The sequence below is a fragment of the Ooceraea biroi genome, chromosome 4, assembly GCF_003672135.1.
Source record: "Ooceraea biroi isolate clonal line C1 chromosome 4, Obir_v5.4, whole genome shotgun sequence".
Lineage (NCBI taxonomy): Eukaryota > Metazoa > Arthropoda > Insecta > Hymenoptera > Formicidae > Ooceraea > Ooceraea biroi.
The window spans coordinates 7988106-8011126 of record NC_039509.1 but is presented as its reverse complement, the minus strand read 5'-3'; the positions used below and the strand labels follow the sequence as shown (position 1 = coordinate 8011126).

General features: G+C 33.8%; 1 protein-coding gene across 4 annotated transcripts; it reads left to right on the top strand.

Annotated features, from left to right (window-relative positions):
• The first annotated feature begins 120 nt into the window (after positions 1-120).
• On the top strand, positions 121-20246 carry LOC105285352 (coronin-2B). 4 transcript variants are annotated; one of them, XM_011349505.3, is made up of 10 exons: positions 553-658; positions 2243-2545; positions 11781-11978; positions 13697-13813; positions 14160-14474; positions 14619-14843; positions 18260-18469; positions 18583-18700; positions 18781-19007; positions 19271-20246. In XM_011349505.3, exons 2-10 carry the CDS (start codon positions 2528-2530, stop codon positions 19463-19465), a joined length of 1623 nt encoding a protein of 540 aa, XP_011347807.1. In that variant the 5' UTR covers positions 553-658; positions 2243-2527; the 3' UTR covers positions 19466-20246. The 4 variants fall into 4 exon arrangements, with proteins under 4 accessions (XP_011347804.1, XP_011347805.1, XP_011347807.1 ...); XM_011349504.3 differs by having other exon boundaries at positions 559-658; positions 1519-2545; XM_011349502.3 differs by lacking the exon at positions 2243-2545 and having other exon boundaries at positions 121-658.
• Positions 20247-23021: the final 2775 nt, after the last annotated feature.

Sequence of the window (23021 nt, the reverse complement as noted above, 5' to 3'; positions counted from 1 at the left end):
CGGGGTGGGTGTCGATTGCCTACTTTTCGATTGGAATCTAACCTAACCTAACCAAACTAAGCAAGTTGATTGGCTTGTGTCCAATTGCACCGTGTCCAATAAAGCGCTCCCCAAAATTGCGGCGGTCCATATCTTTATTTTATTCCGATATGGGACCGTCTCAATTTTGTGCGTACGTGCAAATGGCAACACTGTTTCACTAGTCATTCCAGGATCACCATCATGGCTGCAGTGTTTACATCTGTAACGTCAGATCAATACTGTGTACATATACATGTGAATAAATTGTAATGATTTACTAATTACTGGTTAGGCACATAAGTGTACATACGTGCCTGGTTTGCCATTGCGCGTGTACTTTCATCGTATAATTAATAAACAATAAAGGTAAAGGCGAGCAAGATAACGCGTTGAACGGGGGCAACGAAATTTGTAGTTTGCCGACAAAAAGAACAAAGTGTTTGGTGTGAGAGTGAGTTGGGAAAGAAAATTTTGCGTGGATGAAGTTAGGTCTATGGGATACAACGTCGTCAACTGGGAGATGATACGCACAAAGGAGGAATTGATAGAGAAATTGAGCTTGGATGGTGCTGAGAATCAATACGTGATCATGAACAACATGGTAGATGGGAGGGCCTGTTACAAACCTAGCGGCAAGGTAAACGAGTAATTAAACGTATTTACATGATTTATGATTACTTAACAGTATATAACAAAACCGTACGTAAAGATTATGATATGTGTATGTGGTTGTTGTACAGTACAATGTAGTTTTGCATGCAGCACCACTATTCTCACAAACTTGTTCGCTTTGTATTTACTGTACATAATAATAATTTAATAATAATTAAATAATAATTATTAATGAATAGTTCGTTTGATTTATATGTTTATAAGGGATGGACTGTTTTGCAGTTGAATGATATTTTAACAGAATAGAAGTGTAACAGAAGTAAACCACATTACATCTTATACATTATGACATGTTTTTAACACAAATTTAATGTTTCCATGCAAATGTTTTGGATCCTTCTGATTCTGGTAAAGCATCAAATTAAACGGAACTTTAGATTGATTCTTTTATGAAACTATAAACGATGCAGAATAGAGTACAATTTGCGTCGATGTACGTGTTGTGCTTTTTCTGTGGCAAGCTACCTGTGACTTTGATAAATTTTTCAAAATAACGCTTTAATTGTTTTTAACTTAACTGAACGTTACACATTCGACGCATAAACCAATCGCATGCATAATTGACAGAAACAGTCTCGAAGCTCGTTTTAATAATTTCGCTCGAATCCGATTATATGCGCGCTATTAATTAACCCTTTCAGGGGCACAATTAAACGACTCAGTGGATTTTTGCGAAAATATGTAGTTTTATGTTTTTCTGATCGCTGATTACGAATCTGAAGTCGGATTTACAAAATTCAATATGGCGGATCCAATATGGCCGCCGCTTTTTTACTTCTGGAGTCCGTTTTTTTCAAAAACGTGATAAAACATTTCTGTTTTCAGATTCGTAATCGATGGAAAAAATACTATTGAAATGACCTATCACACTTTTAGAAGCAAGATAAAGGATTCCAAATGTTTTACATTGTTACATATTTACATTATTATATTTATCTCAATATTATTTATATGTATCATGATTTTCAAAGTAAAAACCTCAACTTGTAATATTTTTTCAATATATAATTTCAATATATAATATTTTGAGCAAAAGGTCATGTTTCTCGCTTATTTCGCAAAAATATATAATTGTTTATTTATTTATAAAAAAAATTGTACCTGCGAAAAAATTTGCAAAAATTATATATGATAGTAGGAGTAATCTTTAGCTTCCCATCTTCATTTGTGTTGTCAGGGACGAATTAAAATGAAAAAAACGCTATTTTCTAAACTTCATTTGTTCATAATAATTGTTAATTATTATAATAAATAAAAATATCAATGAAACTTGGAGGACAAGTATTTAGAAGTCAGAAAAATAAAAAGATACGATTATTATGGCCAAATTATAAGAGCAACAATAATAAAACTGCGGCAATGTAAGTGGTACATACATGTGCCAGTGTCCCTGAAAGGGTTAATCAGTCTTTTTTTGTTTTTTGTTTCTCAAGCGTTCAGTTAGTGGATGTGATTGGGAATTGCAATGCGCTTTAATGTCCTGCTTATTTTATACAATTTTATGAGTTGCTAATTAGACGCGTACATCATTTCCTTTTGTTTCTTTTAGTAAGCGTGAGCACACCGTGAGAGAACGACTTGTGTAGTTGGTTGCAATATTATCCACATCTGTGTCCTTCTGTCTCTTTCTTTCCCTTCTCTATCTCTTCCCCTCCCCCTTTCTCTCTGTCTCTCTCTCTCTCTCTCTCTCTCTTGCCAACTACCTGACATGCATGGGACCTAACTTATCAGTTACCGCGTCTCCGTTGTGCACTAGCAACGGTCGTCTCATCGCGCACGTGTATTCATCGAGCACCGATTATCTCAGACGTGAAGATCCTGATTAACGTCGGACATGACGAATGATAAACAGGTGAGTTATATAGCTTTTATATAGCTTTATGTGTACGTAGAAATTAAAATTATCAAGACGATAGTGCGCAGCGTCTGCAACAAGAGTGGATCCAATACGTACTTTGTCAAACTGACTGTGGACATATGTGTTTAAAGTGTTTAAGTTTTCTTAGAAATAGATATCTATATATTTATATCTATATCTCTATTTATATCTAATGAAATAGATACAAACGCGAGATGTAAATTGAAGAACACAATGATTAAAAGAGATCGGAAAAAATTCTTTAGACGTTTTAGGAATGTATTAAACTTTTACTGTTCCGAAAGGAATGAGAAGAATGAATATGTAATAATACTTTAGCAAAAAATAATTTTCCGCATTTTTTGGTACTATTGCGAACTTTAACAATGACTATAAAACTGACACCCTTATTTTGTTTTTCGGTTTAATATATTAATTAACTTAATATTTAATAAAATAACATATATTAATTACAGTATTGAGACGGACATAGAAGTGGAAATACGTTATTTCTTAATTCTTTGTAATATGTTCGCAATACATGTTGCAAGTAAAATATTATTTTTATCAAAATTTTTTATTCATTTTTATTATTGTATCTTTTATTATTGTACGTTTGTATATAAATCGGAAAAATCATGTAATTATTGTTAATAATTTAAACGTTATTTTTATAAGATGTAACAATCAACTATAAATACTTTCTGCCATTTTTCAACCACTTAACTAATTCTTACTTGGAAAAAGTATCAAGGAAGAATGAAATTTTTATTTGCCATTACTGGGAATAATCATCGTTGAGCGTCGTTGATAGTTTTATCAGGCCACAAACTAAAAGAATGTAAAATTTTTGATGTGAATATGCGCAAAATTATCTTTGGTGTGCTATTCTTTTACTCCTCAATCGTTATCAATTTGTACCAAGTTTCATAATTTTCCGACAAGCGGTTCAAAAGTTATAAAATTTCTTCAACGGCTCATGATTATCACCAGTGGTGCCAAATAAAAATTTTATTCTTAATACTTTCTCCAAGTTTCGCAAGAATTGGTCAAATGGCTGAAACATGACAGCCTTCCGAAAGTACTTATAGTAGACTGTTACCTATATGTGTAGAATATATCAAAAAGTTAAAAAAACGAAATTTAATTCATAATGAAAATAATCCTTTGATGTTCGTGAAAACTTAATCCAATGCGGTATGAATCATCTTCGATGTATTTAATTTGCGTGATATTCGTAATGATAATCTTTAGCACGGATTCTTCTTCCAATGGCGCTACAGTCCAAGTCGGACCAGGGCCTTTCTCTCAATAACATATACTCGTGGCGCACGTGGATTATACACCTACAGTTTAATGCCGGTTCCGAACTGCTAGGATGGGGAATTTCTAAGCAAGGATACTCCTGATGGACTGCCAATCCATCGAGGAGGAGACGATGAGCGTATGAAAATTTTTCGGCTCCGCCGGGAATCGAACCCGGGACGTTCGGCATAGCAGATCATCCACTATGCCACACGCCACTCGCGCTCCTTTAGCACGGATTATTATACTCTTTTTCAAATATTATAAAACAATTCTCAATCTCAAAATTCTCAACCTCAAAAACCTCAACCAGTTGGGCGAGAGCAGAGTGTGCATAGGCGGGGCAAGTAGAAAGAAAAAAGTTAGAAAAATGAAAGAGAAAGGTGAGCAACAGACGTGGAAGTGGGCGAAACGCGAGAGTGATAGAGAGGAAGAAAAAGGCAAAGCAAATATAAGAAAAAACAGTAGCAAAAGAGGCAAGAAAGAAGAGAATGCATTAGGAAACAGCAAGAAGCAGACGGAAAAGGTGGCGAGAGGATAGTGGAGAAGAGGGATGACAGCGCCAATGACGGGGAAACAGTAAATCCCTTAATAGTCAAATAGGCTTGTACCTATTGGCTACCAATTATATTTAATAAAAAAGAATGACTCTTTAATTAGAGTCATGAAAAGAGATTAGGTTGGCGACATCATGGTTTTATTAAAATAGTCATGGCGAGAAATCCAAAAATTGTTGATACTGCATCATGTTTCAGTTTCCATCAATTGTAGTTTTTTCCCACATTGTTGATTCGAGATGGATTTATATGATGATATAATAATAATTGGTCGTGTACACAGATGGGAAACGGAGAGATTTGGAGAGAAGTAAAAAAACAAAAAAATAAAGGAATTAATTATGAAAATTAAGAAAAAGATACTTTGGAAACTAGGAAAGAAGGAATGGCATAACATAGAATAAAGTAAGAAAAAAAGAATTGAGAAGAAAATTCAGAAGGATAAAGAAAGGTAAGTCGGAGAAGGAAGAATATATTAAAAGAAGAAAAGAGTTTAGAATATGGTGTGACAATAAAAGGAGAAAGCGTAAAAAAAGAAGAAGACGAAAGAAGATTAATAAAAACAGAGTAAAATACATGGAAATATATGAGAGAGAAAATGGATGAGAATGCTTTGGAAAGCGTTTACTTCATGAAGTCACTAGGAGAAATCAAGAAAAAACTGACAAGGAAAAGAAGGAGGATGGAAAAGAAGAAAAAGAAAAGACAGAGGAGAATGGAAAAGAGGAAGAGGAAATAACGAGGGAAGAATTAATAAAATAACTGAAAAAAATTGGAAAAAGGAAAAGCACCGGGAAAGAAGCTGGAGATTAATGCCAAGAGAGATAAAAGAGGTTTTCTTCAAATTATTAAATAAGATATGGAGAGGAGGAAAAATAAGAATAAAATAGAAGACTAATTGGCCCAATACACAAGAAAGGAGGGAAAAGTGTAAAGAACCATAGGGAAGAGACTTTGATAGACACATGCGAATGTTTTGAATGAGAAACTGAAGAATTAAATGGAGAGTAAATTGGAGGAAAGACAGAGTTCGGCTTTTGAGCGGAAAGAGAGATGATTTGGATGCAGCATACATGCTGAACTACGTGATAAACGGAAAGATAATGAAGAAGAAAAACAAATCTTTGCATTCTTCGTAGACTTCAAGGTAGCATTTAAAGATAGATAGAGTAAAGTTGAGAAAATGCTGAGAAAAACAGAAATAGGGGAACGGCTGAGAAGGAATATGGAAACATAAGGTGAAAATAATGATAAAAATAGGAAACAGAAGATTGGACGAGGTTTCGATAAGGAGCGGAGTTAGACAGGGATGTCCTATGAGTCATGTACATTGCTCAATGTGCTCAATGTATATCAAGAATTTGGAGATAGAGATGAGGAAGGAATAGACGGAAATAGGAAAAGAAAAATTGTGGTCGATCATACACACGGATGTATAGTTTTGCTGGCAAAAAGTGAGGAAAAGATTGAACAAATTTTGAATCCAGAAATTTTTCTGGATTCAAAATTTGTTCAATCTTTTCCTCACTTTTTGCCAGCAAATCAAAATATTGGTATTCGAGACGGGAAGAAGATACACAAAAAGAACAGAATGGAAGTGGGGAAGAGGAAATATAGAAGAGGACAACCGAACAATCAAACAATTCAAACAAATACTGTTCCTATTTAAACAAATTAAAGGCAACAATCGATGAAAAGCGTCCAGAATTAGTCAATAGAAAAACTATTGCGTTCCTAGACAACAATGCTAGACCACAAGTTTTTTTTACAGACTCAATGAAAATTATAATAACTTGGCTAAGATGTCTTGCCAAATCCACTGTATTTACTCGATCTTGCACCATCTGATTTCCACTTACTCCGGTCTCTGTAGAACTTCCTCAATGATTTGTAGTTTCATTCTTTAAAGGATCTCAAAAATCATTTGATCCAATTTCTTTTATAAAAATCAAGCATTTTAGAGTGTGGTGTACATATAATACAGTTGAGGAATGGCAACAGGTCATCGGTAAAAAGGTACATATTTTGCTCAATAAAATTAATTCTTAATACAAAGTTTTGTGTTTAAATTTTGACAAGAATTCGCACGGACTTATCGATCAGCCCAATAAAACGCATTAGAAGCAATAAAACTTTTGTTGAGAATATTTGATCACATTTCTGATCGTTTCGACTCGCTAATTGTTTAGAAGAAGAAGACATACTGTTCAAAAGATCTAGACTGTTTGAACTTTTATTTATGAAATTAAACACGTATAAAAAATTCATATTCCTTATTTTAAGCTGTGTTCTAATATATTTAAGTTCATTAAATTGGAAAGGGAACATACTTCCTTTAATTCCTCCATAAATTTCAAAAATTCCAAAAATTTAACAGTTTTTTTATAAATTGGAAAAATTTAAATTTTCAAATTAAGATCAAATAAACTTTATGTGAACAGGTTAATAATGCCAGAATTATTTCGAAAGATACTGAATGTAGAATATTATGGTTTGTTATGGTAAGTCCTATCGGGATATTTATTTGAAAAACAGGTTAAAATTTAAATTAATAAAAATAAATTAAATTAATAAAAGAATTAAATAAACAAAAAGTAATTCGTAAGATTTGGAATATCCTATACACTTCTATTTTTAGAGCAAAGAAATATATCGATATTTTTTTGCCCGTTGTTTTTAGTTCTTGTAAAACATTTAATTGCTTTCTATAGGAAAAAGTCGCATAATTTGATCTGTCTTACTACACTACACTGCACTCGGCAATGAAATTACGTTGTTTCACGTTAATTCGCGAGGATGTAGAAGATTTCACATTCGTGTTCGTCAATTTATTTCAATCACGTATGACTCATTATTCTTTTTCTAGATGCATGATAGCAGCATGATAGCACAAAAGTGTATATAGAGCGTACTAAAAATCTTTATTTTTCTTTTGTAATGAAGTCTTTATGTGCTAGAAATAGAAGGAAAGAAGAAACATATTTAAATATGTTGCTTTTAATTTTGGAAGCATTTTTGAGTCCCGAAATAATAGAAAGAATAAATGATGCTTACAGAGTATAATTTTTGTGTTTGTATGATTTAATTATTACTTAAATTATCATTACATGTTTGTTACAGATAATTATACAAATATAGAGGCATAATGAGAAATATTAATTAAACCATAATATATATAAAAGTGAAAAGAACTGATACACTGTTGAATTTATGAAATAAGAATAATGCTTTACTCTCTCTATTCTTTTGGATCGGTTTTTTAAAAATAAATAAATTTTGTTACGAAATACTTTTCTTGCAATAATGTTAGTATATGATACAAATGAGAAGAATGTATTTCTGTTATACAATTTATAATAATTGTTTTGTATAAAATTATTTCAAAAGAGGTAGTTGTATGTATTTTTAGTCACTGTCATTTATTTAGCATCGTATATTTGTCAAAAAGCAGAAATGTGTGTAAGATGATTCTGGTGAATATACTGGATGCTGCAAAATTTCATATCTTAATTTAGTTAGTTTTCCTATTGGTTTATGATATGTGCAAACGAACATTATCATGTAAAGTTATGTAAGTAATTATGTAAGTAATTATGGATCTACATCTATTAATTAATGCGGGTTGCTACTTTAATTTCGGTTCACATACATATGTTTAGGAGCCTTATCAACTATCATCATCTATCGCTTCCGATCGCTTCCGATTGTCATAAAGAATCTATTTTTCGTCATAATTTATGATCCTCTTTGAAAGTGGATCTCTACTATTTCGAATTTTAAGTAGTGGACACTTTTCGAATAATCTGAATTTTTTCTTCTATCAACTCATTTATCTAATTGTGATACTTCGTCTCCTGTAGCCAGATATTGGAAAATATCATAGCGGGAACTCCTAGTTCTATTGCAAGTTCTCGAACTGTTGAGTCAATTTTTAGTGTGACTTTCAATTAGTTCTTGTTTAAAACTGAATTCCTCTTACTCAAAAGATTCATCTTACTCAAATTTCGGAAACAAAATTTTTCGAATCACCACTGAATAATCCTTTTATTAACATATTACGGATCAGACATTTTAGCTAAATATAATCAGCAGCCAGCTATTTTTTTGCGTCAAGTATTTTAAAATTATTTATGATTTGTTAATAATTAGAAATTATTGTCATATTTATATTCAACAAATTTTAAAATTATTATATGCGCAATATGAAATGTAAGATATCTTGTTATCCGTCCGCAATGTGTTAATAGGGGCCTTACCAAAGGCCAATTTAATGTTTCCAGCTATCCCATTTGCATTGTAATCCACTTTGACTTCGTAGAACAAAAGTATTTATTCTTTCGTCAAAATCATATTGTCTATTCTTATGAAAAATAATTAATAACAACAAAAACATTTCGCTTCAAAGAAAAGCAATACAATATCTTTAAATATTATTAGTAATACAACTGGAAGTATACCTGATATTAACTTTGCTAATTATGAACAATTGTCATTAGCCGAAAAATTGACAATTTTATATTTTACATCATAAAATATGTGATCCTTATAAATAACTCATCATTTTTTTAGGGTGTGTATGTACGACTTCTCAGAAAAATAGTATTATAAAAATCTAAGTTAAGATATTCATAACATTATTAAAGCAGAGACTATTTTAAAGTAACATATCAATATGGTAGTATAAATCTCTCATCAATTAAATCAATAAGATAAAAAAAATACAAAAGAGGTTGTATTAAAATAATTTAAACCTATGCTATATTTTTATAATGCAATCATATTTCGATTTTTAATCATGCTTTTTTGCGCACATTGTTTGTTCTAATCTTTACTCTTCAGAATTTAATATATTATAATTTAAGAAGTTTTTCTTGAAAAGTTTTGTAACTATCAGCTGATAATATGATATATTGCTATTTTTATCTCCTTTATGACGCTAACAACTTTCTTTTTCATGGTTTCTGGGCAAGAGAAAGTCTTACTAAAGATAATGCACAAATCGTCTTCGTATCAATGCAACACTGGACGTATTATACAGGGTGGTCCACTTAAATCGATCATCTTAAATATTTCACTTGTTTTTGATGATACGAAAAAATGTCTAAGGAAAAAGTTGCACCGTTCGAAGGGGCTATCATGATGACAGAACAACAATTTTTTCAAGGCTATTTTTTTCGGAGATTCAAAGGTCAAGATAATTTTTTTAAATGGAACTACATATTTTTGTTTGCGCAATTATATAGCCAACATCGAGAGTTCAGCGACCTATGACAACATGACCTTTTAATGATCTCGAACGCGGGAAACAGAAAAATCAAACTTTATGCTCTTCAACATAAAAATTTATTTAAGGAGGTGTTCGAAATGATGTCCTCCGACTTCAATACATTTTCTAATACGATGCACAAATGATACTCTTACCCTTTCTATCATTTCTGAATTTATACTAGCACATGCATTCAAAATGCGCTCTCTCATGTTCTCTTGTGTAGTTGGTACATCATTGTAAACAGTGTTCTTTAACATTCCCCACAAAAAAGTCTAAAGGATTCAAATCAGGAGAACGTGCTGGACAACTGATATGTCCTCCTCTTCCTATCCAGCGTTCCGGAAACATTTCGTGTAAAACTGTACGTGCAACACGTGCGTTATGAGCCGGACAACCATCATGCTGATACCACATTTGTAAACGAGTTTCTAACGGCACCTCTTCCAATAAGTTTGATAATTGTTGGGACAAAAAATTAGCATATTTTTGCCTATTTAATGTACCATCAATAAAGAAAGGGCCAATGATTCGATTGTGTAAAACACCACACCATACATTAAGACCATGGACGTTGACGTTCTACTTGTCGAAGCCACCTTGGATTTTCAACGGACCAATAATGCATATTTCTTCTATTTACTTGTCCATGGTTAGTGAAAGTTGATTCATCGGTAAACAATATTCTGTTGAAGAAGAATTCATTGACCTCCAACTGTTGTAGCGCCCATTGACAAAATTCTATTCGATTAATAAAATCATTTCCATGAAGTTCTTGATGCAATGCAATGTGATATGGATGAAATGAGTGGCGTTTAAGAATGCGTAAAACACTTGTCTTGGAAATACCAGTATTTCTTTGTATTTGTCGAGAACTGATACGTGGATTATTTGCCACTGCAGCCAAAACAGTAACTTCTGCTGGTTCATTAGTTTGCAAACGAGGTCGCATTTTCTTACGTGAACAAACACTTCCAGTTTCACGAAATGTTTTAATAAGACGGTCAAAAGCAGCGCGAGACGGTAAACGCTTTTCAGGGTATCTTTGGCCGTACATTCTCTGCGCCTCTGTAGAGCTTCCGCTTTCACCGTAAATAAGAAGCATTTCTATTCTTTCCTCTTTCGTATAATCAGTCATATTTAAACTCTGATATCGAGAAGCTCAGGAAATGAACTGAACTGCGAAAGCATTTCACGATCATAAATATTTACATACACATACACACACGCACACAATACATGTATGGAATTATTTCAATCTTACATTCCATTGAATTCCAGAACATGAGAGTGTTTACCGATGAATCAATGTTCACTAACCATGGACAAGTAAATAGAAGAAATATGAACTATTGGACCGTCGAAAATTTAAGGTGGCTTCGATGAGTAGAACGTCCATGGAGCCTTAGAAAATGTATTGAAGTCGGAGGACATCATTTCGAACACCTCCTTAAATAAATTTTTGTGTTGAAGAGCATAAAGTTTTATTTTTCTGTTTCCCGCGTTCGAGATCATTAAAAGGTCATGTTGTCATAGGTCGCTGAACTCTCGATGTTGGCTATATAATTGCGCAAACAAAAATATGTAGTTCCATTTAAAAAAATTATCTTGATCTTTGAATCTCCGAAAAAAATAGCCTTGAAAAAATTGTTGTTCTGTCATCATGATAGCCCCTTCGAACGGTGCAACTTTTTCCTTAGACATTTTTTCGTATCATCAAAAACAAGTGAAATATTTAAGATGATCGATTTAAGTGGACCACCCTGTATATTATATATTATATATATCTGTTATATATGCTGTCAATATATATTGGATTATGTCCGCAGACTTTTGCGGGCAAAATACAATTTTAACATAGATACAGATATACTGGATTTGATTTAATAATATGAGCGAATCTGTTGACATATTTTGGCATTTGATAACATTTTGCCTATTGAGTTAAAAATTTAGCATCATTTTTTATTTTTTTATTTAATATTTATTTTATTGAATAATTTATTTAATTATTCATTCGCACTTTATTCCTGTAAAGAGATTGAAATAATAAAATGTATTTGACATAAATAAATTTACCTAATATCTATGATATTCACAGTCGTGGTTTCGCGGAGTCCGCAGCAGCAAATTCCGCCACGTTTACGGTGTGCCAGCCAAGAGAGAGAAATGCTACGACAACATCAAGATCACAAAGAATGCCCACGACTCGCAATTCTGCGCCGTAAATCCCAAGTTTCTGGCTGTCGTGACGGAAGTCGCAGGTGGTGGAGCATTCCTAGTGCTATCGTTGGATCGTGTGAGTTATTTATAATTACATTAAGTTATCGATGTCTTGCTTATTAATAATGAAGCTATTAACTAATGCGGCCGTCACAACCAAATGTGTAAGCGAGAGCATGTCAATTTCTTTTTCCGGTTTTGTATAACAAATTATTTGACGTCTCTGATTTATTTCAAAGTATTGAAATCAATCAATTATCTAAAGAATTACACTTCTCAACAAAATTAAAGGATCATTTTAAAACCAAAGAGATTTTAAAACTAAAGAGAATAAAATTTAAACTCGCGTATCTTTGCGAAAAATAGTCGCAGAGCGATTTTTGAAAAGCGATGTTTTTTCATGCGCATTTTGAAGTATGTTTCTTCAGAAAGATTTTTCTACAAGTGGTGCTAATTTAAAGTGAAGCTTATAAAATTGAAGAATACATTTTACCTTTGACGACGTGCGTGGGAAGAATAAAAGTTTTTCTTCAACCTTTTTCGATCGTGTCGTAAAACTTAACATTTACGTTTTAAAGTGTGCCTTAATTATTACGCTACGTTTTTTCACTGAGTTATAAGTGAATACAGCAGATCTTTTCTCTAAAAACCTCTGTTCTGCCATTATATTATTATTATATTATTATTGTTATATTATATATATATATATATACAGGGTATTAAAAAAAGAGTCACATATTTTGAGAGCAGATATTGATAAAAAAAGTCTAATTAATATCGGTTCTAATAAACAATTAATTACAATTACTATTTTCGAAAATATTATACAGGCTATTATTTTTCTATTTGAGCTCTTTGTCCTTTTCTTATTAGCCGTGTCATCTCTACAATGCAGTGTTACAAGTGTTGTAAACCTTGGTGTTATTCAACACGTCAATGACAGTAGGTATACTGTACCAATTCTAACTCGGAAGCTCCGAGGGGGGGGGGGGATATTCCGGGGCGCGGAGGTATGACATCACGTGGGGGGGGGGGGTCTCTGGGTCCTCCGCGGTCGAGGGTGTTGCCTGTTTATGTAAACAAACCGCGCGTCTAATACATTTGTTTATATCTTAATTTGTCAAGTGCCGATAGCCGGCTGCTATCAAAGAGATGTTTAGTTAAACATATTTCTAGGAACCATGAGATTGTTTTATAGAAGCGATATTTGGTTTCTAGCGCCGATACCCAGCTGCTGTCAATGAGCAATTGAGAAGAGGCGATATACAGATCTAAGAATGGGACTGTTTAGAGAAGTTTATTTCTCAAGGGTGATGACACGCGGTCGGAAAGAGAGGCGTCACGTTTGGAAATAAGCGGTCACTTGTATTAGAGAAGTTTATTTCTCAAGGGTTGATATTCGGCTGCAGGGTGGAAAGAGACGGAGATATGGTACCGATATCATATAATCAAGCGGAAAAACGTTTAGCACCACTGTTGGTTGCGAGTGCTCTAGAAAAGTTTCCCGAAAATTTTCAGTGTGAAAAGTTCTGTGCAACAACATGGATATTTAATAAATAATGACTGCCGGCTAAAACCTTTTGAAGGTTATTCAGGACATTGACCTTGACAACATATGTCAAGGTCAAGGTCATGGACGAGGTGTCCGCTATAGTAAAAGATTTACCGACATTTGTATCTCTTGAGTAAATTGGTTATTAGGTTATTGAATGTGAGAAGCTCTCTTCTGAAAATCAGATAAGATAGGTGTAAAAGTCGCATTATTTAGTCTGAAAATCAATTTTAATTTTGCAGACTGGACGTCTTGACTTCAATGCTAGTCGAGTAACTGGACATACTGGTCCCGTTTTGGACATCAAATGGAATCCATTCAATGACAACATCATCGCATCTTGTTCTGATGATTGCACCGTAAGTCTTCGTTCTGTCTTAGATTTATCATCTGGCATTTAAATTCCGAATTATCTCATTTTCAAAAAAAGTTCAATACATATTTCCAAGATATCTACTCTGCATGTGCAGAATAGCTATCCCATTTTAAGTAAGTTATTGGATTATTCAAGATAGTTAAGTTAAGTGCTTGATCCTGTATATGTAAATGAAAAAAAATATATATTATTCCACGTTGTTTTATTTAAAAAATTTGTATAATAACATTTGAAAACCAAGATTTAAAAATCTCCAAATAACTTTTATGGCGAAGTTGTGTGTAGAAATTTCTTTACAATTCTTTATATAGATTTTTATTCTTATTTAGATAAAACTTTGGCACATACCTGATGGCGGATTGTCAAGAAATTTAACCGAGTGGTTGGTGGAGCTACAAGGGCACAAACGACGCGTCGCTTACATCGAGTGGCATCCAGTTGCAGAAAATGTACTTTTCAGCGCTGGTTTCGATCATCTCGTTATTGTATGGGATGTAAATAAATGCGAGGCAGTGAGCGTCATCGATAGACATCCTGATGTCATTTACAGCATGTCTCTAAACCGTGATGGCAGTTTATTGGCAACCACTTGTAAGGATAAGAAGTTACGCGTTTTTGAACCCAGATCAGGTATTGTCGTCTCGGTAAGTAAATATTAAAAACAAAAAAAACAATTTCATTTATACAATAATTATATTTAATTTTCAATAAAGATTAATTTTATTGCTAATTCGCCGGTATATTAACACTAGAACTAATTATACAATATATCTTGTAAATCCTTACAGGAAGGAATTTGTCATGCTGGCACAAAAGCAAGTAAAGTAGTATTCCTTGGCAGCTCTGGGCGTCTCTTGACTACCGGATTTAGCAGACACTCGGATCGACAATATGCAATATGGAGTCAACATGACCTAACTGTTCCCTTGATATGCGAAACGATAGATTCATCGAGCGGAGTGGTCTTCCCATTTTTTGATAATGACACTAATATGGTTTTTTTAGCTGGAAAGGTAAGAATTTTCATAGCGCACAACAATGACTGAAACTAAATACGTAAAATTATATTCTTATTTGCTTGAACTTATTTATTTAATTTACTTCATAAATAAATTATGAAAGAAGTAAATTATGTATATAAACAATATATAAATAATTTAATTATATGAGCAAAAGTGGAATCTGTAATTAATAATGTTATATAAGTGTTTTTACATCAGAAAAATGGTTAATCAATCAAGCAGATTTTATTTAAAAATATTGTAGAATATATTTTAAAAAATGATACATAAAACATATGATACATACAATACATAAAGAATACATAAAGAATTCTTCTTACTATTTCTATTCTCTTTATTCTAATCTTGCTGGGACCTGGAATTTTTAAAACATCTTAACTAATAAAATTCAATTTATTGATTTGTTATAAATGAGATTTAATCTACACGGCGTGTCTAAGCTCTGATACGACTGGTTTTTTTGGAATCGTTTCCTTCAGTGCTACATCTTGATGAATGGTTTCGTTATTAAAGCTTTAAATGGAACAAGACATATACATTCAAGATTGCGCAATTTCTTGGCTGGAAGAGATATCAGTACTCGGATACTTCCTGATTTTTATTCGCCTGATTTGACTCCGTGTGACCTCGGGCTATTCCTAAACCTCAAGTTAGTGATGAAAGGAATGCATTACGAGACCATTCAAGAGATTCAAAAGGCTTCCGAGATACTGAAAGATTCAAAAGCATTGCCGTGTTGAAGATGATTCCGAAAATGAAGTACACTGATTATGTGTGTGAAGTTGGCGTAACATTTCGTGGAAACTCATTAATTGTTGAGAGTTCTGGCTTCCTTTTTAATAGTTCTAGAGTTCCTGATAGGTTAAACGCATAGTTATGGCCATTAAACCGAAAAAATCGTATAGTGCAAAGTGAGACACCAACTTCACGCAGCGTCTCACTTTGTCCTGCGACACTTTCCGCCATCCTTCCGGCTAGATTTTAAAAGATCTACAGTTCAACATGAGTTCTAAGAAGAGTTCTACCTTCTAAAAGCAAAAAAACATAATTAAAGTGAAATAAAGACTAGCGACTTGCTTTATCTATATACATCGAGGTGAGACGCCGGTAGATTTTCAAGAGTTCTGCTTATTCTAAAACAGTTCTCGTATAGTTCGGGACATGTACAATGCCTTTCCAAAGAGTTCTGATAGGAACAACGATTAGAAAATTTTTAAAAAAATTATTTCACCCGAAGAGGACGTTTTCGACTTTACCAGTGAGACGCTGGCCGAAATGCCGGAGTTCTGGCTTTCCTAAAATAGTTTTCGTATAGTTCCGAAGGTACTTATGAATTTCCTAAAGAATGCTATGTGCCAGCGACATCGAACAATTTAAAAAAAAATTAAAACTGCTCGAAAAGTGCACTTTAAGACAAAAAAGGGTGAGATGCTGGCCGAACTGTCGGAGTTCTGGCTTTCCTAAAATAGTTTTCGTATAGTTCCGAAGGTAGTTATGAATTTCCTAAAGAATGCTATGCGCCAGCGACATCGAACAATTTTTAAAAAAATTAAAACTGCTCGAAAAGTGCACTTTAAGACAGAAAAGGGTGAGACGCTGGCCGAAATGTCGGAGTTCTGGCTTTCCTAAAATATTTTTCGTATAGTTCCGAAGGTACTTACGACTTTCCTAAAGAGTTCTATGCACCAGCAACATTGTATAATTTAAAAAACAAAACTGCTCGAAAAGTGCATTTTAAGACAAAAAAGGGTGAGATGCTGGCCGAACTGTCGGAGTTCTGGCTTTCCTAAAATATTTTTCGTATAGTTCCGAAGGTACTTATGCATTTCCTAAAGAGTTCTATGCACCAGCGGACATACGAAAAATATTTTAGGAAAGCTAGAACTCCGACAGTTCGGCCAGCGTCTCACCCTTTTCTGTCTTAAAGTGCACTTTTCGAGCAGTTTTAATTTTTTTTTAAATTGTTCGATGTCGCTGGCGCATAGCATTCTCTAGGAAATTCATAAGTACCTTCGGAACTATACGAAAACTATTTTAGGAAAGCCAGAACTCCGACAGTTCGGCCAGCATCTCACCCTTTTTTGTCTTAAAGTGCACTTTTCGAGCAGTTTTAATTTTTTTTTAAATTGTTCGATGTCGCTGGCGCATAGCATTCTTTAGGAAATTCATAAGTACCTTCGGAACTATACGAAAACTATTTTAGGAAAGCCAGAACTCCGGCATTTCGGCCAGCGTCTCACTGGTAAAGTCGAAAACGTCCACTCTTCGGGTGAAATAATTTTTTTAAAAATTTTCTAATCGTTGTTCCTATCAGAACTCTTTGGAAAGGCATTGTACATGTCCCGAACTATACGAGAACTGTTTTAGAATAAGCAGAACTCTTGAAAATCTACCGGCGTCTCACCTCGATGTATATAGATAAAGCAAGTCGCTAGTCTTTATTTCACTTTAATTATGTTTTTTTGCTTTTAGAAGGTAGAACTCTTCTTAGAACTCATGTTGAACTGTAGATCTTTTAAAATCTAGCCGGAAGGATGGCGGAAAGTGTCGCAGGACAAAGTGAGACGCTGCGTGAAGTTGGTGTCTCACTTTGCACTATGCAATTTTTTCGGTTTAATGGTCAGAACTATGCGTTTAATCTATCAGGAACTCTAGAACTATTAAGGCAGGAGCACAGACTTTTGCATAAGCGCATAAAAAGATGCATAAGGAATTTGATTGGTCTATAAGCATGTGCATAAGGAATTTGATTGGTCTATAAGCATGTGCATAAGGAAATGGACCAATCAAATTCCTTATGCATCTGTTTATGCGCTTATGCAATAGTCTGTGCTCCTGCCTTTAAAAAGGAAGCCAGAACTCTCAACAATTAATGAGTTTCCACGAAATGTTACGCCAACTGCACACACACGCAGTGATTGCTTTGAAAAATTTTTCGATTGCTTCCAACGTTATATTGATTCAGAAGGAGGGTATTTTGAACGAAAAAAAGTAAAAATGAGAAATAATTGAGGGCTTGTATTTTTTCGGTACCAGTCGCACCAGAGCCCAGAAAGACCATGTTTAATGCTACAACATTATTGTAGGAAATCGTAGTCAAATAAATTTATTTTAATTTAAAATTGATTTCGAAAATGTTCTTCTGTTTTTGAAACTTCTAGTACAGAGGTAATAGTCTCTAAAAGTCTCATTAGAAAAATCGCTCACTAACCAGATGTTAAATACAAAATACTTGTTTCACCAAATGTCACGTTAAAATACATAAATTTCAAATTTATGAACTTGTGTTAAAACAATAAAAGTCATTACAATAAACTCCATATGCAGATTGATCCTTTCCCTCATCATATAAATAATAATAATGAATAGAAAACTCTATTATTAACGCATTGTCTTATCTTTTGCAGGGGGACGGTAATATTAGATATTATGAAGTAGTTAACGAAGCACCATGGATGCATTACCTTAGTCAGTTCATATCTGGAAATCCTCAGAGAGGGTTGGGAATAATGCCAAAAAGAGGCATTACCACTGCTCTATGTGAGGTGTATAGATTTTACAAGTTACATGCAACGCGTGGGATGTGCGAGCCAATCTCTATGATAGTCCCTCGAAAGGCAAGCGCGCTTCGTATCAGAATCTTTTGTCGATGTTATAATAATTAAATTATTTTATATAATAATATAAAATAATTTAATTATTTAATTATCATAATTAAATTATTTTACAGAGCGATCAGTTTCAAGAAGATCTGTATCCCGACACAATAGGCACGTGTCCTGCATTGTCAGCTAAAGATTGGATCAGCGGTATGAATAGTCCGCCAGTTCTGATCTCCCTTAAAACAGGTTTCGCATCACTTATTGATCTGGTATGCTAACACGATAAGACCACGCGATTATGCTAATATAGCATAATTAATTATTAGGTGGAAGCATTTCTACACACAAGCCTCGGATATACAAGCCGCCGCAATTACCGCCGACCACCGATCTGAATAATAAGAAAAAGTTTGCGTTCTTATCTACGGAAACCATTCCCGATTATAGACCGGTGGAATTGCACGACATGTCGGAGAAAAGTCAGAAAACATCCAGTAATCAGAGCACGAAGTTTCAACAACTTCAACAAAAATTTGGAAATGTCGTCATACAGGTATGTAGACATGTTATTAACAATAAATTCATTATCAGTTCTGGTTCTCGAGTTGAAGCTGTGTTTTCGGTCACTTTGGTTCCTTAGCTTCAATTGACCGGAAACCTAGTAATAGACTAATAGTGATCATCGCGAAAGCCTCAACTCATTGTTCTATTAATTCTATTAATTCTATTATTAAATCTGAAAGAGATAAGTTTAATGCAAATGGTACATTCTGAACTTGAAATATTATTAGATTTTTTAGAAGATACTTTTTTCAGAAAAATATGCTGTCATCTCCGCTTAACGACAATAAAGTTATGGAAACTATCGATGTTCCGAACAACGAGGCGGAACTTCGAGTAGCATTCGCTCGTCAAACCGACGAATTGAGACTGGTACGACGGCAGCTCGCTAATAGCCAACTGCGCGTCAAGGAATTAGAGGACCAAATACGAAAACTGCAACGCCAATAAAATAAACCTATAATCAATAATTACTTACAAATTTGCTTTAATATTAGCTCGAACCAAAACTTTTGCAATTTTGTCGCTAAACGTAATCATGATAAGCGATTGATACTTTGTAGAGCATTTGTGTACACTTGTGTGCGTGTGTGTGCTAATTGTAATGAAGCGCCTAAGCTTTTTAGAATTTTCTACCGAGACGCTTGAGGCTGCTAGTTTACCCGCAAAAACGTATTTGCATAGAACAAATTTTAACAACAATTTTCTATTTTTCCCCGTTAGTTTACAAAGAAGAAGCTACCTTAAGGAAACGTAAAATTGATCACGTCGATATTTTTCACACAAAGAATAGGAAAGAAAAAGCCGCGTTTATTACAGAAAAATTGTACCTGTTCGCATACATGCATGAATACACAAGTTGAATTTGTGTATATACATTTAATGAAGAATTATATATGATCAAGAAACTGAAAAAACATATATATAGCGTCTTTATATGAATGACAACATAAAATTAAATTACACGTCAAAAAACGTATCCTGCTTTCTTGTACACGATATTGTATACGCTGATACTAGTCTGTTAGTTAACCGTTTATTAGCTTTTACGTGCTTGCAATTTTCGATTACTATTTATATTTATCGATTATTTGATATTAATATATTATTTAATATATTACTTACTCTTTATACTCTATGTAAGTGAACAGTATATTTTACCTTATTAGATTTTTTCTTTTTGTTTATATTAGATTTAGCAGCAAATAAACGAAATTTTATGAACAAACTATTACATGGATGAACATGTGTTATTCTACAATCTACAAGTTCAGTCTGTTTCTTTCTTATTTGCATATCTCTTGTACTTTCTCTCAATTCTTATATCTCTCCTTAATTGCATATTTCATTCAGAATACAAAAAAATGTATATGTAGATATGTGCAGGTCCGGATTAAGGTTTTGAGGCCCGGGGCTATTGGCTCCATACAAGCTCTTTAACGAAAAAGTGAGGGGGGGGGCGGGGGTACAAAGTTTGTGAAATAAATGCTAGTAATAAAATAAGTCTAATAAAATTGTAATTAGTTTATTTAAAAGTCTTGCATTAGCGTTTAAAAAATATTTTTAGTTATTCGGAAAATAAGTATTCTTGAAGGATACTCGAGTGAAGCCCTTTAATAAGTGAGACCCGGGGCTATAGTCTCCCGCCCCCTTAATCTGGCTCTGTATATGTGTATATGCACACATATACAGGGTGGCCCACATAACTCTTAACAGCTAAATATTTCGGAAACTATTTGTCAAATCAAAAAGTTGTTCATAAGAAAGTTTTATGTATTCGAGGGGCCCCTTTCTAACTACATAAATATGAAGTTACCCCCTGCCCCCCTCAAAGGGGGGCAGGGGGTAACTTCACAATTTCAAACGGGACCCCCTATAAAATGTTAGATGGTTGGGTTCTACGGGTAAAAACAAGTAAATTTTGTTAAAAACATTTTTTTGTCAGATGTTTCTGTTAAAAGATATGACGGTGTAAAGTTTCGAAGCTACACGAAATCAAAATCACAACACACTGTTTGTTTATTTATTCAATTTATTAAATGTTCAAAATGTCCGCCATGGACTTGTAAACATGTATTTATTTGAAGCAACAAATTACTCCTAACATTTTTTAACATTTCGGAAGTCACTGAAGCGCAAGCGTCGCGTATCCTTTGCTTCATATTCTCTTTCGTCGTTGGCGGTTCAAACATAACTTTCTCCTTCACATATCCCCACAAAAAGAAGTCTAATGGTGTCAGATCGGGAGATCGAGGAGGCCATTGAACAGGTCCACCACGACCTATCCACTTGTCTCCAAATTTTTCGTATAACAACTATTTGGTGATGTTTGCAAAATGTGGCGGAGCGCCGTCTTGCTGAAACCACATTTTCCTTCTGATGTGTAGTGGCACATTTTCCAAAAGCGCAGGTAAATGGTTTTGTAATAAGTTACAATAACTATTACTCGTTACAGTTTCTTCAAAAAAATATGGTCCAATCACAAGGTCTCCTATTATTCCGCACCAAACATTTAAAGACCACCGATGTTGGAATGGAATTGATCGCATCCAATGAGGATTTTCAACGGCCCAATAATGCATATTATGTCTATTCACATGCCCTGAATTCATAAAAGTAGCCTCGTCGGAAAAAAGTATTTTGTACAGAAAGTCATTATTTTCCATAGCATCATGTATCTATTCACAAAATGTTATGCGGCGTTCGTAGTCTGTCACCAAAAGTTCTTGTGATGGAATTAAGTGATATGGATATCTATTCTCTTTCAAAATTCGTTGAATTGAAGAACGACTGATACCCGATGCTCTGGCAAGTTCACGTTGACTAACGTGAGGATTTAATGTAATTGCACCAAGAACATCAGCACTGCTCCTCTCATTAGTAATACTTTTACGTTTATTGTGAGTTGTACGCAATTTACCATGTTCACGAAGCCGCTTTTCTAAATTAAAAAATGACACGTGCGATTTTTTAATCCCATAACGTTCAAAAAACATTACTGCTGCACGCCGATAATTCTTTTGGCATTCACCTAACACTAATAACATATTCACTTCCGTATCAAACATAGTGATAGCTATGATTTTCACGGTGCTAACTGTTTGAATAGTAACTTACAACTGACAAGATTTTCATGAATAGTTAAATTGACCTCAATGAATGTATGAATGTGTATATTTATGTTTGAATCACCGACGAAAGACAAGGATACGCGACGCTCACGTTTCCTGTAGCTTCGAAACTTTACACCGTCATATCTTTTAACAGAAACATCTGACAAAAAAATGTTTTTAACAAAATTTACTTGTTTTTACCCGTAGAACCCAACCATCTAACATTTTATAGGGGGTCCCGTTTGAAATTGTGAAGTTACCCCCTGCCCCCCTCAAAGGGGGGCAGGGGGTAACTTCATATTTGTGTAGTTAGAAAGGGGCCCCTCGAATACATAAAACTTTCTTATGAACAACTTTTTGATTTGACAAATAGTTTCCGAAATATTTAGCTGTTAAGAGTTATGTGGGCCACCCTGTATATATACATACTCTCATAGTACAGCAGAACTCTAACTCAAGTTACAACGCTGCTACGACTTTTATGTTGAGTGAATCAGCATTACTGTTTCGAATATTTCGCATTCGCATATATCTCTCACTGCCATTTATACTGCGATGTCAACGCGACTAGACTTTGAAACTTGTAATGATGCTTAAGAAGTGTCTAAATTTACAAGCTACTTTTTTATATAATACATACAGCAACGTACAAAAACAATTAGCAAGACCATTGCTCTTTTTATTACCGGCTCTTATGAGCATTGCGACGTTGTTGATCACATTGTCGTCAGTGCTCGAACATATTTTTATAATTTCTTGAAAATAAATTTTCACATTTATAGCATCGAAACTGTTTTTTATTTCATTGTTTTTTTTTAATTGAAAAAAGTACACACGAAACAATTATCTATAAAAATCCTGATATTATACAATAATACTAATAATAATGTAAT

Bases quoted from the DNA above. Each gene is read 5' to 3' on its own strand.
- LOC105285352 (XM_011349502.3), top strand. From the start codon at position 515: ATGGGATACAACGTCGTCAACTGGGAGATGATACGCACAAAGGAGGAA. The intron at 11,979-13,696 runs GTGAGTTATTTA...TTAATTTTGCAG, and splicing joins TAGTGCTATCGTTGGATCGT to ACTGGACGTCTTGACTTCAA. The intron at 14,475-14,618 runs GTAAGTAAATAT...AAATCCTTACAG, and splicing joins GATCAGGTATTGTCGTCTCG to GAAGGAATTTGTCATGCTGG.